Below are 14,633 nucleotides of genomic sequence, written 5' to 3'. Positions count from 1 at the left end.
TATTTTTTAATTTAAAACATTATTTTCAATTATTGATAAGTAAAAGTATTTTTCATTTTTTAATGTTTATGGAAAATGAAAATTATTTTTAATTAATTAACATAAAAACATAAAGGAATTAAGTATAGGTATTAGGTAATGAATTGTGTTATTTATCTCCAAATTTGTTCCAATAAGACCAATCACGTATACTTACTCTCTAGAACCTACCACACCGGATCAATCCGTCATCACCAGGGGTGATAACCCCCATCTCGATGCTCTCTGTCTTTCTCCTCTCTGCCACTCCCCTCACTTCTTGCTTACTCCATAGGTCTCTCTCTCCCTTTCTGTTTTCTTTTCGTCCATGTTTGTATAGATGGTTTTTTCCTCTGATATTTGAGACGGGTTCAATTCTAGTGTATCATTTAATGATTTTGCCTTGTTGGGTTTTGTTCAGGGGAGTTCAAGACTAATCTCTGATTGGCGGATTTTTTAGGACCTTGGATTCACCAGAGGTTGCGGGTTTTAAAAGACTATATTCCCTGCAAACAGGTAACGGTAAAAGTTTTGTTCCAGTTACCCACAATACGATTTAGAGTTATATCTAGTGGAACTCGGCTTCAATTTACAATCTTTTTTTCTTAAACTGTGGTTTCGTATCTTTTGATTGATATTTGGAGAGTGGTTGATGTAATTTGCACTTGTAATGGTGTGTACCATACACACACAACCACATATTTGTGTGTGTGTATACTGTAGTACAGCTATTGAGAACTTTGCGTGCTGGATTGAAGCCAGGGAATTTTTTGTGGAAGATGTTTTGATTGCTTTGTACCTTGTACTTGGATTGAATTTGTTCTTCCATTCGGTTATTGCCTGACATTGTAATAGTTGTTTGAAAGATATGGTTTGAAGGTTATGCTAAAAGTAACATGTTTTATTTGTTATTTAGGACCTCAATTGCACTTGATGTTGTTCATATTGCTAGACAACAGTAAATATTGGGATTTTTTTGTAATTTTCTGGTTTGTAAATGAGAAAAGGGAAAATATGGAATGCACGGGAAAAGTTTTTCACCTTCTTTTACTACAGTTTTCACTCCAATTTGGGATTTGGGTGGAAATTTTAGGTGAAAAACATAGCTGAGGGAAACAAATTGTAGTTTGTTGTTCTTTTTGTTTGCCGTTGCTGCCGTGCAGGCAGAGGAAATGCACATTTGGATTTTTTTACCATGTTCTATCCAAAATAGACAGGGAACAATGGGGACCTCAAGTGCTAAAAAAAGGCCATTTGAATGAAAGAATGTGTGCCATGTATGTCGTCTATGTCTATGTTCTGCCTTTTAATTAAACTTGTCAGTTTTTTTTTTTTAATGTTTTGTTTTCCTTGAGTTGTTGCCAGACCCATACACACTTAGCTTTGCAGTGTAAAAAAATTTCAACATGTCTATATGTCTCATACGAGGAACATGACAATAACCATAAAATCACTGGGAATTAAAAAAGAAAAAGAGAAAATTTTCCACATGCCGAAGAGCTATGATCATTCTGTTTGCCAACTAGTTGGCCTTGAAATGTTCTATGTGCCATGTCCTTTACATTGGATTGGATGGGGCATGTAATGGATGCTGGAATGAGAAACTCTAATGAAAGATTATCTTTATTTTAGAAGTTGAAGCAAATTATGGAAAGCAAGACCATTCAACGTGGCTACATGCATTTTTATTGGCCTGTAGTAAGAGTGTGCAAATTTGATCATGCATAAAATTTTGAAGAGAGCTCAACTTATAAAGTTAGAATGTTAGGTGCAAATATCTTAAATTTACTCAGGTAGCAAACTTTAGAACAACAAAGTTGTGAAGGTATTGGCCTAAAGTCTATAGTTAACAGCTAATAGATTTGTGGTTCACCACAAAAATTGTTTTTGTTGTTTAATTGGTTTTCTTTGCACATTCTGGTTCCTTTTCACATATAATGAAGTTCTTTCAAACAATGAATTGCTTTCTTATTTTCCTACTCTCCCTCCTCTCTCTCTCTTTTTTTTTTGGGTGAGACTCTCTGCTCCTTTTATTATTCTTTTTATTTTTTATTTTTATTTTTTTTGCATTTTTGCATTTGTGATATTTGTTTGACTCAATGAAGCTTGTATAAGAAAATGTAATGTCTCTTTCTATTTTCTTTTGATGTTGTGAATTTTTTGGATTGTTAATGTATTTTTCAGAGTGAAGGTTTTGAAATGAACATTAATTGTGTTTAGTAGGGTTGAATCCATCACCATTTATTGTGAATTTGGTTGAGACCTGTTAAAGGCGTTTACTTGTTTTATTGAAATGTGTAAATAGAAGTACATTTGTTCAGGTGGCAATGTTAAAAAAATTGTTGCCATGGCTTCTTAGGACAGTAGTATTAGGCTGTGGAGGCTACCGTGATCGATAGAATTCATTGCTATTAGATCAAAGGTTGGCATTTCTGCCTGTCTTCAATGCTCCTTTATGCTAAATGAATTGCTATTTTGGAAAGATTCCAATTAGATTAACCTGTCTTACTCCAAAAGGAGGCACCTTTCCTATTTTTAGTGAATTATAGTTTTCTTTATTCTTCTTAAACTTCTCATGTGAATCTCTTTTTATTTGGTTCCTGAATTAATTTTGGTGTAGTTCATGCTGAGACCTATGGTAATTTTAATTTGTTGATAATTGCCATTTATGTGTGTGTTTCCATTGGGATATTGAGAGAGGCCCAGGAGGGGCACAACAGAATACTGGTGTATTTGCCTATGTGAATTTGAGGATGTGAGGTTGGGGGCAATAATCATTTCCGGATTCATTGTTCTGGTCCTTTTCCTTCTATCTTCATTCTTTTCTATTTTTAACAAGTCAAGTCTGGTGCAGGAAAGTTGTCTTTTTTACGTGATGGAGCACAATGAGACAGGATGCCAAGTTCCTCCTGGGGCTCCCAAGCTTTGTGTCAATGGTTGTGGATTCTTTGGTAGTGCAGCAACAATGAACATGTGTTCTAAGTGCCACAAAGACTTCATACTGAAGCAAGAACACGCTAAACTTGCTTCATCATACCCTAGGTTTGCTGAGAATGGAAGCTCTAGCAACACGACTGTTGGTGCAATGGATCTGCAACCTAGTTCAGCAGAGACTCCGGTCACCTCTAGACTGTCATCCTCGAACTCAGCTCTGAATACTGATGGTGATACAATGGTGAAAACAGGTCCAAATAGGTGCAGCACTTGCAGGAAACGTGTTGGTTTAACTGGCTTCAATTGTCGATGTGGAAATATTTTCTGTTCAATTCATCGCTACTCAGACAAGCATGGTTGCACCTATGATTATCAAACTGCTTCTCGAGATGCTATTGCCAAGGCCAACCCCATTGTCAAGGCTGAAAAGCTCGATAAAATCTGAGATAGAGATTCCTGCATGTGGAAGGTATTACATTAAGCTTTGGATGCCATGCACGAGTCTTCTACCCCATTGCTCATCTTACATCAAGATGTCAAAGGTTGAATAACACATGACCTGACATCTTTCCAAATTATTAGCTTTCTATACCCTAGAAGGTAGTGCTTGTTAGGCTAAGTGAAATGGTGCATGTAATGTTTCACTTGTGGTTTGCTATTTTATTTCACTGTTGAACTTCTCTTGGTCATCATTGTCTAGACAGTCTCGGACATTTGTGGTATTTGATGTCAAATTTTCACATTCTATGCTCCTTTTGTAGGATAGCTTACCTTGTGCTGCTTTTTTTCTTTCTTTAATTCACCTCCAACTCTAATTGGAGAGCTTTCAGTCCCCAAGATGACTCAAATACTATGAAGTTAAATCTCTAACCTTGTGTTTCTCTTTAGTTCTTAAATCTTCACCAAATTTGTATCATTTATCAATCTTGTAGTAGATAAAGGATAAAATTCTGACAATGTCTAGAAATGATTTTTTTTTTATTAAATTCTGAAAATTGGATAAGATTTTAACTTTCAAAAATTTGATTACTTTTATTAAAATTTAAATGTTTGGATTAGATTGTCATAAAGGAAAAAAAAATTTTTTTTTTTAATTACGCCATTCTAATTTGGTTCTGCTTGTGCAAACTAAAAAAGATTGTGGGGCGTTCTAATTTGATCCTGTTCGTGCGAACTACAAAAAGGCTGTGAGGTTGGGCTGGCAACCCGCACTAGGCTCATCTTCTTTGGTCACTATACAAGAATATTGAATTTAAAAGCGAATTATTTATTTTAATAGACTTAAATTTAATTTTTTATTTTTTAATTTTTAAAAATTAAATAATAAATAAATTTTATTTTAATAAAAATTTGAAAAAATTAAAAAATTAAGATATCTACTGAACTATCACCACTCAAACTGCTGAAAGAAGACATTAATATGGGTGAAAGTCGAATGAGGAGATAATTAAATTACTATCCATGAAAACTGAAAATTTGTAGGTAGGTGGGACCAATCGTGAATGGGACCTACAGAACCGCTCCTTATCCGATGAAAGCGATTTTATCTAGTGGCATGGTCACGTGTGGCCGAGCACAAAGCCCCAGTTTCGCTGCTTCATTGAGAAAACGGCAAGTGGTGAACGCAGGCATTGTGGATGAATCAGAGCCGTTCAAGCTTACCCTGAACTCTGTTTGACTTTATACTAGGTCACATCAAGGAGACCAGGTCAAGTGGTGGACCCACCAATAACCGCCCAAACCTTTTTTTATTTTTTTTTTTTATTTTTTTTTCCATATGGCGTTGGTTAGCCGCGTAGATTCCGCTAATTTTCCAGACCAGCTTTCAAATTGTATAAAAGAAAAGCAAAGATTATTTAATAAAAATTAAATAAAAAATAATAAAGCAATCATCATAGTTATTTAAATTTTAATTATTATTTTTTATTTTTTAATTATAATTTAAAATTTTATGAGTGATTTTAATATTATTAAATAAATAAAATTTTAATAATTTTTTATTTCTTAGTCAGTTATTATAAAAAACGACTTGAATTGAACAAATTCAAAACACATAATTTGTTTAAGTAATTAAGCATTAATCAACTAGTGGTAATCACATGTTTTGCACGTTGAGAGAGCAAGCAACCCACGCGCTCGCAGAGACAGGGCTGAACGAAGCACGTACGCGTGTAAAGCACACGTGATGGCCAGGCGACGGAGGACGAGAAAACTGAGGAAAGGTAGTGGAGTGGGCGGTCAGATTGGGCGGCTCAAAGCTTCCTGCTTCCTTGTCGCCATCAACCAGCAAGTGGGTTGCGGTTGTTCTGTAAAATGACTTATTTGCCCCTGTCCTTATTATTGTATGTGTAGTGGAGCCATTGGTTTGATGGACCGATTCCTTATTGGCTAATTCCAGAGACTGTTGGTGCATGTCGGCGGATTTTTGTGCAAGATGTATTCTGCCAACTTACTATAGTCTTAAATCTATTTTATAATTTTTTAATTTCTTATGTAGACTTTTTTATTTAATAATAATAATTATTATATTATTAAAAATTAAATATTATAACTATTAATTATTTTAATAAATTTTATATAAATTTCATTATAATTAACTGTTAAAGTGTATTTATTATATATATATATATAATAATTGTCTTAATTTTTTTATTAAACATATAATTATTAAAATTTTTTATCATAAATATTACTCTAACAAACACCATGCACACAGAGAAATATTACTATAGTCTCAATTTTTTCAATAATAAATAAAAATAAACAGAGAAAATATAAAGAAAATTTTAATGCCATTAATAAGAGATGGTATTTAATTGAATTTTAAATATAGTAATAATATGAAAATTTTATAAAATACATTTTAATGTTGTGACGATACAACTCAACTCAACTCAACTAAGCCTTTATTCCAAAAATTTGGAGTCTGCTATATGAATTCGCTTTCTCCACTCTGAACGATTTTGGGTTAAATCCTAAAAAATGTGTAATGCTTATAGGTCATGTTGTACTACTCTCCTCCAAGACAATTTAGGTCTACCCTTTTTTTTTCTTTCTATCCTCTAACCTAATGTGCTCTACTTATCAAATTTAAGTCTCCGTATGTCTACTTGTCTAACTGGAGCCTCCGTATGTCTGTTGTGACTATAAAAGCTTAAAAATAATTTTAATTTTGTTATAATTAAAAAAAAAAAGATACAAAAGAATTAAACCTTATTGTCATAAAATGATTGCTCAAAAATCACAAATCCTAATCATATGAAGGAGGAAAATCTTGCTTAAAACTTTGTGTGTTTCCTTAATCCTCAATTCTCAACCATAAATAGTAAAAAAAAAAAAAAACAAAAATATGTTCATAGATTTCTTCTAGAATAATTTCAATTACCTTTCATCTAGTTAAAGTTTGACAAAGGATAAGAAATTGAAAAGAATAAACTATTAAATTATGAATAAACTTTTATTTTACAATATTAAAATTAATTAATGATATATTTTCAATTAATTAACCAAAAACTATTGGTATCTCTAAAATGTTAATTGAACTAAAATTTAAAGAAAATTGAACATAATTGAAGTCAAAATTTTGTCCATTAATAAAAAATAGTATTTAATTTCTATTATTATAAAATTATAAAAAATATATTAATTAATAAATAAAAATTTTATTAAATTAAAAGTAATCAAATTACCAATAGAAAATTAAAAATTTTAAAAATTATTAATCAAATTAGTTTGATTCTAAAATTAAAGATTTATTTATTTAAATATTTAAATTTCATCAATTCAGTGTAGTATTTGATTATATTGAATAAAATATATTTTCAACTAAAATTATATTTTAAAATTGTGAGATTTTGAATTTAAATTTTATCAAAACTTAATTAATTTAATAAGCATGGCTAATGATAATATATTTAAATTGATTAAAATAAAATTAAATTATGTATATTGATTCCTACTACCAACTAAAGACTTTAATTTTAGGATATTTTGTTAAGAATAACAATTTATAATAATGATTGGACTTTTGGGATTTGCCGTCAAAGTACAAAACAATTGTATAACAGAGACAATATCGCTTGAATTTTAAGCTATCTAGATTTCCACTTTCCCCAGCTGAAAGCTGCCTATTTTCCTTTCCTTACCTTTCAAATAAATAATTTAATTAATAAAATAAAAATAAAAAAAAAATCCACACGCAACTCTAATATTTGAAAATTGTCATTTTCCCATTTCTAAAAAATTTATTTAGTGCTGGATAAAAATATTTTATATATGGTTTGAATAATGCCCATTTCATGATATGCTTTTTTTTAGAGAGTTAGTCTCACCTATTTTATTAAAAAATAAAATATAAATAATATATTCTTCAATAAAATGTGAATAATAAAAAAATATATTTATATAAATAATTGAGCTCGAATTTATCTGAATTATAATTACATTTATTCTTTAATTTATTATTTTAAATGTAATTTTTGTGATTAATACATATACAAGCAAAATATAATTATACCATTTTTTAAATATTGAAAAGAGAAATTTTAATATTACTAATAAATAATTATTGAGTTTTAATTTAATAAAATTAAATTATTTTTAAAATCATAAAATTTTAATTTTGAGTCTAATTTAAAGTTCAATTTATCAGAAAAATATTAATAGTAAATTCCTTTGAAAAAATATCAAAACTATGACATTAGCAATTAGCAAAGCTTTTATTAAGCATAGGAGAAGCAATTAAGAGAGAATCAAGTGGTTTAAAATACCGGTCCCACAGTTCCATAAAATAAGCAAACCACATTATATAATTTTCTCGATAATGACGAGTAACACGTCAGAACGCAAATCGCTTAACAAAACAAGCCAAAACCCAGGTAATTAATTAATTCCACCTAAATCCCAAGGATATTTCCGTAATTCCACTCATAGTCAGAAAAGAAATGTTTGATACGCGTCTCTGTGAGGCCCATATTCCATCGCCATTGCCGACCTCTCCTTCTCTTCATATCCCCTTTCACCTCCGCTCTCTCCACCCCCAAAATTCACCTGTCCTCTTCCTCTTCCTCTTCCCTCTTTCTCTAGCTAAAGAATCTTCAATTTCGTTTCTGAAATCTTGGACGAGAGGTGATTTGAATCAGAAGAATCGATCCAGAAATGGCTCAAAAGACGGAGAAGGAAGAGACTGAATTCAAGGTGCCAGAAACTCTTGCCTTGTGTGTTAATAATTGTGGATTTACTGGTAATCCTGCCACTAATAATATGTGTCAGAAATGTTTTAACGCTACCACTAGCACCTCTAATTCCACGACGGCGGCACCTGCAACTACAGCATCATCAGCCCTTGGTGTCTCATCCGGGAGCGAGATCTCGAGTAAATCACCTAGATCTAGCACATCTCGATCTCCTGTGAGAGATCCGCTTTCGGAGACGAGTCAAAAGGCGGAGACATCGATAGATCGGGAAAAATCCGACGTAGCGCTGGCTAAGAGGGAGGTGAATCGGTGCTCGTGCTCAGGATGCAGGAAGAAGGTTGGGTTGACCGGATTTAGATGCCGTTGTGGAGAGCTGTTCTGCTGGGAACACCGGTATTCTGATCGACACGATTGCAGCTACGACTACAAAGCCGCCGGCCGGGAGGCGATCGCTAGAGAAAACCCCGTGGTCAAGGCGGCGAAGATCGTTAGAGTTTGATAAAGAAAGAAAAAAGTCAAATTTGAACAGAAAACTTCCAAAATTTCACGATGATCGATACTCTCGATCTGATCATTTCTCTTTTTTCCTCTACGAAGAGATAGAGATGTCTTCGGCTAGTGAGAGATTTTAGGGAGAGGAAAGGAGATCGATCGATGAACCTGAATCCAATCAATCATGGTTTCGAAGACCATCCAGATCAAAATTCTTCTATAAATCTTCTCTTTATTTGTCTTTTTCTTGAAATGAAAAATCATTATTATTATTATTAATATGATTATTAACGTTATTATTGTGGAATCGTGTTTGCTGTTTGATGTTTTTTCTTCAGTGTGTTGGAGAGAGAGAGAGGTTTAGATATGGCAATGGCATGTGAATGTAAATTAGAAGAAATCTTTATGGTTTTTGTGTCATTTCGCTCATTATTTATTTATTTGGCTTGCAACTGGAAATTTCAGTTGGAAGGTTAAGAAAAGTTGTGGGGTCCATATGTGGGGAAGGGAAATGACATGTGATGTTTTGTTTTCTTCTGACATTTGTCTTGGTTTTTTAACCTGATTTAGCGAGGGCAAAATATCGGGATAAATTTACTTTTCCCTTGACATGATTGGCATTATATCATCGTCCAATTAAACACTGCCACGTCTGCAGGCATAAAAGGAAAGTAAAAGGCTGTAAAGTTGGTCATGACGGGAACATTTGCGTGAGGAAATTGTTTTATGGTTTTTCGGGTTTTGGGTTTGTTGTAATATAATAGTGGTATTGGAAGAAGTGGTGAGGTGAGATCTCGAGGATGGTGTGATGATCGGACGGCTGTGATTAGGTGTGGTGCAAAGGGCTTCTATAATTGAGCACTGTGTGACTACAGAAAGTTTAATTTCATATAAAAATGTGTTATTAAATATAATTTATTTATCATATATATTTTTTAATTAATTTTATATAAATTTAAAAATAAATATTTAATTTTATTAAATTTATTTTTATATAAAGTGGAATTTATATTAGGTGCAGTTTCGCTTGTATTGGGAAGCATTGAGAATGGGAATTGGAGGGTAGGGACCATCTTTGAAAGAGATTGTTGGGGGTGTCCCTGCAGGGGCATGAAAAGCTGTTTGGAGGAGATAAATATAAACCAACGAGAGGTGTACATTTGTTGCTCTCTTATGGGGAACTGAGTTGGCTTTGCTCTCTTGCGATAATTAATTGTCAGCTGTTATGGTAAAAAAAATTTATAATAAATTTTCATTGAGTTCCTAAAACAAAAATCACTGGGAGGTTATTTTTAATATTCTTTTAAAAAATAACAATTTAAATCACATTTTTTTTAATACTTTGTCCTATATATAGGCATTAATGTTATGTTGTGCAAAGGTTTTTAATTCATAATATTTTCTTTTGTTAAAATTGACAAATTCCATTGATGGAGTCCAAATATGTGGGTTATTTTTTTTTCCCTTTGAATTCAAAGACAATTATTACACGTCAAGTTTCAATATTTGTATAATGACTACTGAATATTTCTCTCTCATATTCTATTAAAAATATAATATTAATTTCATAATTAAAAAATTTTAACCAAAAAAACCTCATATGATTTGATTTTGATTAAAATATTAATTTTCTATAATTATTTTATTTTTAATTTTTGTTATTATTTTATAATTAAAAAATTATTGGCATGCCACGCATGCCCATTAAAGGGTTTTATCTTTTTCTAATAAAAGTTGCAACTTAGTTGCCAAATGATGGGGAATCTACCCATTTCCATGATTGGTGATCAAATGTGGAGCGACCTAAAATTAAAATTTTTTTTTCTTTAAAAAAAAATTGAAAATCAATAAAAATTAAAATTTTATTGTTATTATTAATTAATTGAATTAAAGGCAGTAATAAGACTTTGGGCTATTTAATTTAACTTGTTAATTAGTTATTAACAATTAAAAAATCTTAATTTAAATGAGAAAATTATAATTTTGCTTATTTAATTATGGAATATGGTTGATAATCAGACTAAGGGGACCATTTATATTGACAGATAGGCCCATAAATAATATTACACGTGGTTCTGCCCTAGTAAAGCCACCTGTTCAAATATTAGTGGACCATATAAGCAAAATCTTTTAAAGAGCTGATGTGGGTGATAAAAATAAAGTCGCTGTCAACGAGATTGGGGTTTGGATCCATTAATCTTCTTTTGATAGTTTCTTAATAAAATATCTAATTGAAATTTTGGGAAAATATTGAGAGAGTTTAGCGTTGTTAATTTGAGTGTATAAAAGTCTAATCAATAAAGTGATACTATAATAACCAAATCGAAATTTTATTTTTTAAATTATTTAAAAAAATTATAAATATTAAAAAATATTAAAAAATATAAAAATATTTTTTTTGAAAAATATTTTTAAAATATTTTTTTGTGAAAGGTTTCATTTATTTTTGTAGATTTTTCATGGGAATTACTTCTGTGGAAGTATTTTTTATTATTTAATTGTAATATAAAATTAATAATATATATTTATTTTATGTATATATATAAATATTTATATATTTAATAAAATTGTTAAATTTTAAAAAATAAATTTTTTTTTTAAGATTTAGTGTTTGTTTGGTATTGAAGTTTGAGGAATGAAACTTTGTATGGATTTGTATGGATTATTATCATTATTATTATTATTATTATTGTCAATTATTTGATAAACCTGTTCTATATTCTCTTCATTGGATGGTTATTTTCAACTTTGGCAACCTCTGCCTGCAAGATTATTTCAGATAATTGAAAAATAAATTTAAAGATAAATAAAAAGTATTACAAGGTAGTAAAATTAGGAGTGTTCATTCAGTTAATCAAATGAAAATTCATCGATTATCAATTATAATTGAATTAATTAAAGGATTAAATATATAATTTATGTTATAATTAATAAAATATTATAAAAATCTGGTTAAAATATTCCCGAATAATACTCCTCTAAACCAAACTATAAACACATGAGTGTCTGTTTAGTTTAGCTATTATATGTAGCTGATAATTGATAGATAATAATTATTATTGTTAGCTGATAATTGATTGTAGTTAATTTATGTTGTAACACCCTGATTTTTATATATTATTATTGGGCTTTGTGTAGGTATCTTCAATTCGCGGAAATTCGGCTTGTCCGGATTGAATTTCCACGCATGCATCTACCACCGGAAAAGTCTCCAATTGATCGAGGTTTTGGCTACCCCACCATTGTCGTGCATCCCGAGCGCTGCCTCAAGTCGGAATCGCAAAGGTAAACCCAACCTTGCTTTTTGTAATTTTCTAGTGCTTAAATAGGATTAAAAATTATAAAATATTCGTGGTAGCTTAGAAAATTACGATTCTTTTGCAATAGCTTAGTAATATTTCTAAGGACCACGGGGCAGAGTTTTATAATTTTTAGAGCTTATTTGAGCAGTTTTTGCAAAAATGATCAATTATAAGGACTAAATTGAAATTTTACATATGTTATGATTGATTTGATGGGCCCGATGTGATTGAGTTGTGGATATATGGATTGTGGATATAGAAGTGTGTTTTGAGCCCTTTGCAGATTGGGTAAGTCCTAGGTATAGGGAGACTTACCTGATTTTCGCCACGACTTAGGACGATTGGGTCTTTTCGATTTGTATTGGGTCATTTGTATTAAATAATTGTAATATAATTGTCGTGAGCCGATGCCTTTCTTCCTCCGCCCACCGCCACGGATTGTCGCCAAGTCCGTGAGTAAAATATTAATTTTAATTATAATTTCGATATTATTATATGTTCAAGATGCCCATGCATCACTTATATGCATATATTTATGTAGTTAAACTCTAGGCACGATTTATGTTGCATTCATAATTTGATGTACCATGGATGTTGTTGTGGTAATTTGGAGCAAAGCAGCGTGCGCTGGCGGCGTGGTGATGTGGTGTGGACTATGGATAGGATGGGTAGTCACGGAGTAATTCACGAGACCTGCCTTCGAGGGGTAGTCACGGCTGAGTAATTCGGGGACCTCGATTTGGTTATTAAGTGGAAGTCCGAGCTTGAGTAATTACCGCACCGTGTTGATTTAAGAGAGTCAGATAGGGATCACTCCCATATGTTATGATTGATACTACAGGTGGTGGAGTGCTCCAAATTACCTTTTGATGTTATGATGTGAAAATGTTGTGTATGTTGCATTTCACTTACAGTTGCATTAGTTTCAGATAGTTATAGAGATTATAGTTAAGATTGATATTTTACTCGAGTCGAACGCCACTCCTGCTCAAAAATTTTACAGCCACAGGAGGATATTTTGTTCTCGTTAACTCGCTTTTTACCTCGCAGTTGTTTATCAATATTGTGTAATTTTAATTACTCCTAGAATTTTCGCATGTGTTAGCAAGAATTATTTGAAATTGGTCTGTAATATTGTATTCATGTTGGACCAGAAACTTAATATTTTAAGTCCGCTTTGATGGATTGGATGAGGAGCCGAGCTCCCATTTATTATTATGTTGATGAGTATGTGGAGGGTGAGCCGAGCTCCCAATGGATTGTTTATTGTGTTTAGTGGGTGAGTCGAAAACTCCCGCTGGAAAGTCCATTTATGGCTTCTGATCGTCCGCTTGTTTTCTTGATATTGGGCCCAAATGGGCCTTAGAGTTGCTAATGAATAGTTAAGGCTTACTACGGCCTCGGGGCTTTAGGTCGCCTGTGTCCTAGTAGGGTCCCATAGGTTGGGTCGTGACATATGTTAAGGGCTTGTTTGGTATTATCATAAGAAAATTATTTTTTTAAATATACTATTTAGAGAGTATTAAAAAATAATTTTAAAATTAAATTTGATAACTTTTAGTCAAAAAAATACTAAAATAACAAAATAATTTTTTTTCAAACTGATTTTTTCAATAGCATTTAAAATGGTACTTTTATTCAGAAAAAACAATTTAGGTTTTCCAAACTCAATACCAAATAGACGGTAAGTGTTTAACAAACTATGTATAACTATTATTATTGATATATAAAATAACCGATAATGATATATTTTATAATTTATTTTACTATTGAAATAAATATATAATTATTAATTTGATATATTATATTATTTATTTTATTATTGAAACAAATAAATAAAAAATATCTAAAAAAATGTAATTTAATAATTTAAGAAAAAAATTAAAAGAAATAAATGTTAAAAGGAAAGTGAAATTAGAGTGATAAATTAAAAATATAAAAAATGAATTCTAACAATTTTAAATAAATTATTTTATTTTTTTACAATTATAAAAATTTCATAAAAATTAATTTCATAAAAATTAATAAATGAAATATATATATATATATATATATATATATATATATGAGTTATTCAAAGAACGTGGTTGTTAATATTCTTATAATATTATTGTTTCCGAGAGACAAAAACGAAAGGATTGTGTTTATAAGTGTTCTATTACCTATCAGCTACTTTTTAACTGTTCAGCTATTTGGATGCATATCAATCATCAGAATACATCTAACCAAAAACCCCTAAATTTCAAAAATAGCTGTGGAAAGACCAGAAGTGCAACGTGACTTGTGAGTAAACCCCACCACAAGCCACATGTGAACCCTCTCACATATGGCTGCATTGGACAATAAAAGCATCACGAGATGATAATTATCAACTCAAAATTCTACCTTTTGTTTTGGATGCTTAGCTCATTGTTATCACAGAAGAAAACTGAACTTGAGTTGGGCAAAAGTTGAAATCTGCAGCTGTTTCCATGCCATGGCAGATAAAATTGTTGGCAAAAGTTTCTCTTTTAGTCAATCAATCTCATCCCTGTTACCTTGCCGCATATAATAAACCAGAAAACTTGCATTTTCTTCTCCAGTAGGTGAAGATGATAGAAATTTTCTTTCCAATGGCGTACCAAACACAAGCTAATAGAATCAGCCCGTGATTGTACAGCACACAAGCCGATCGGCTTTCATCCTTCCCACA

At 31.2% G+C, this 14,633-nt stretch overlaps 2 protein-coding genes across 2 annotated transcripts; both read left to right on the top strand.

The window, feature by feature from the left end:
* Positions 1-164: 164 nt before the first annotated feature.
* Positions 165-3,694, top strand: LOC131173130 (zinc finger A20 and AN1 domain-containing stress-associated protein 8-like). The gene is made up of 3 exons (XM_058134943.1): positions 165-313; positions 440-534; positions 2,873-3,694. The coding sequence occupies exon 3, from the start codon at positions 2,894-2,896 to the stop codon at positions 3,395-3,397; it is 504 nt and encodes a 167-aa protein (XP_057990926.1). The 5' UTR covers positions 165-313; positions 440-534; positions 2,873-2,893; the 3' UTR covers positions 3,398-3,694.
* Positions 3,695-7,661: 3,967 nt separating this feature from the next.
* On the top strand, positions 7,662-9,059 carry LOC110643700 (zinc finger A20 and AN1 domain-containing stress-associated protein 5). The gene has a single exon (XM_021796159.2). The coding sequence runs from the start codon at positions 8,110-8,112 to the stop codon at positions 8,644-8,646; it is 537 nt and encodes a 178-aa protein (XP_021651851.2). The 5' UTR covers positions 7,662-8,109; the 3' UTR covers positions 8,647-9,059.
* Positions 9,060-14,633: the final 5,574 nt, after the last annotated feature.

Source organism: Hevea brasiliensis, chromosome 14, assembly GCF_030052815.1.
Source record: "Hevea brasiliensis isolate MT/VB/25A 57/8 chromosome 14, ASM3005281v1, whole genome shotgun sequence".
NCBI lineage: Eukaryota > Viridiplantae > Streptophyta > Magnoliopsida > Malpighiales > Euphorbiaceae > Hevea > Hevea brasiliensis.
The sequence above is the reverse complement of the archived record's forward strand: the minus strand, read 5'-3'. Positions and strand labels throughout refer to the sequence as shown.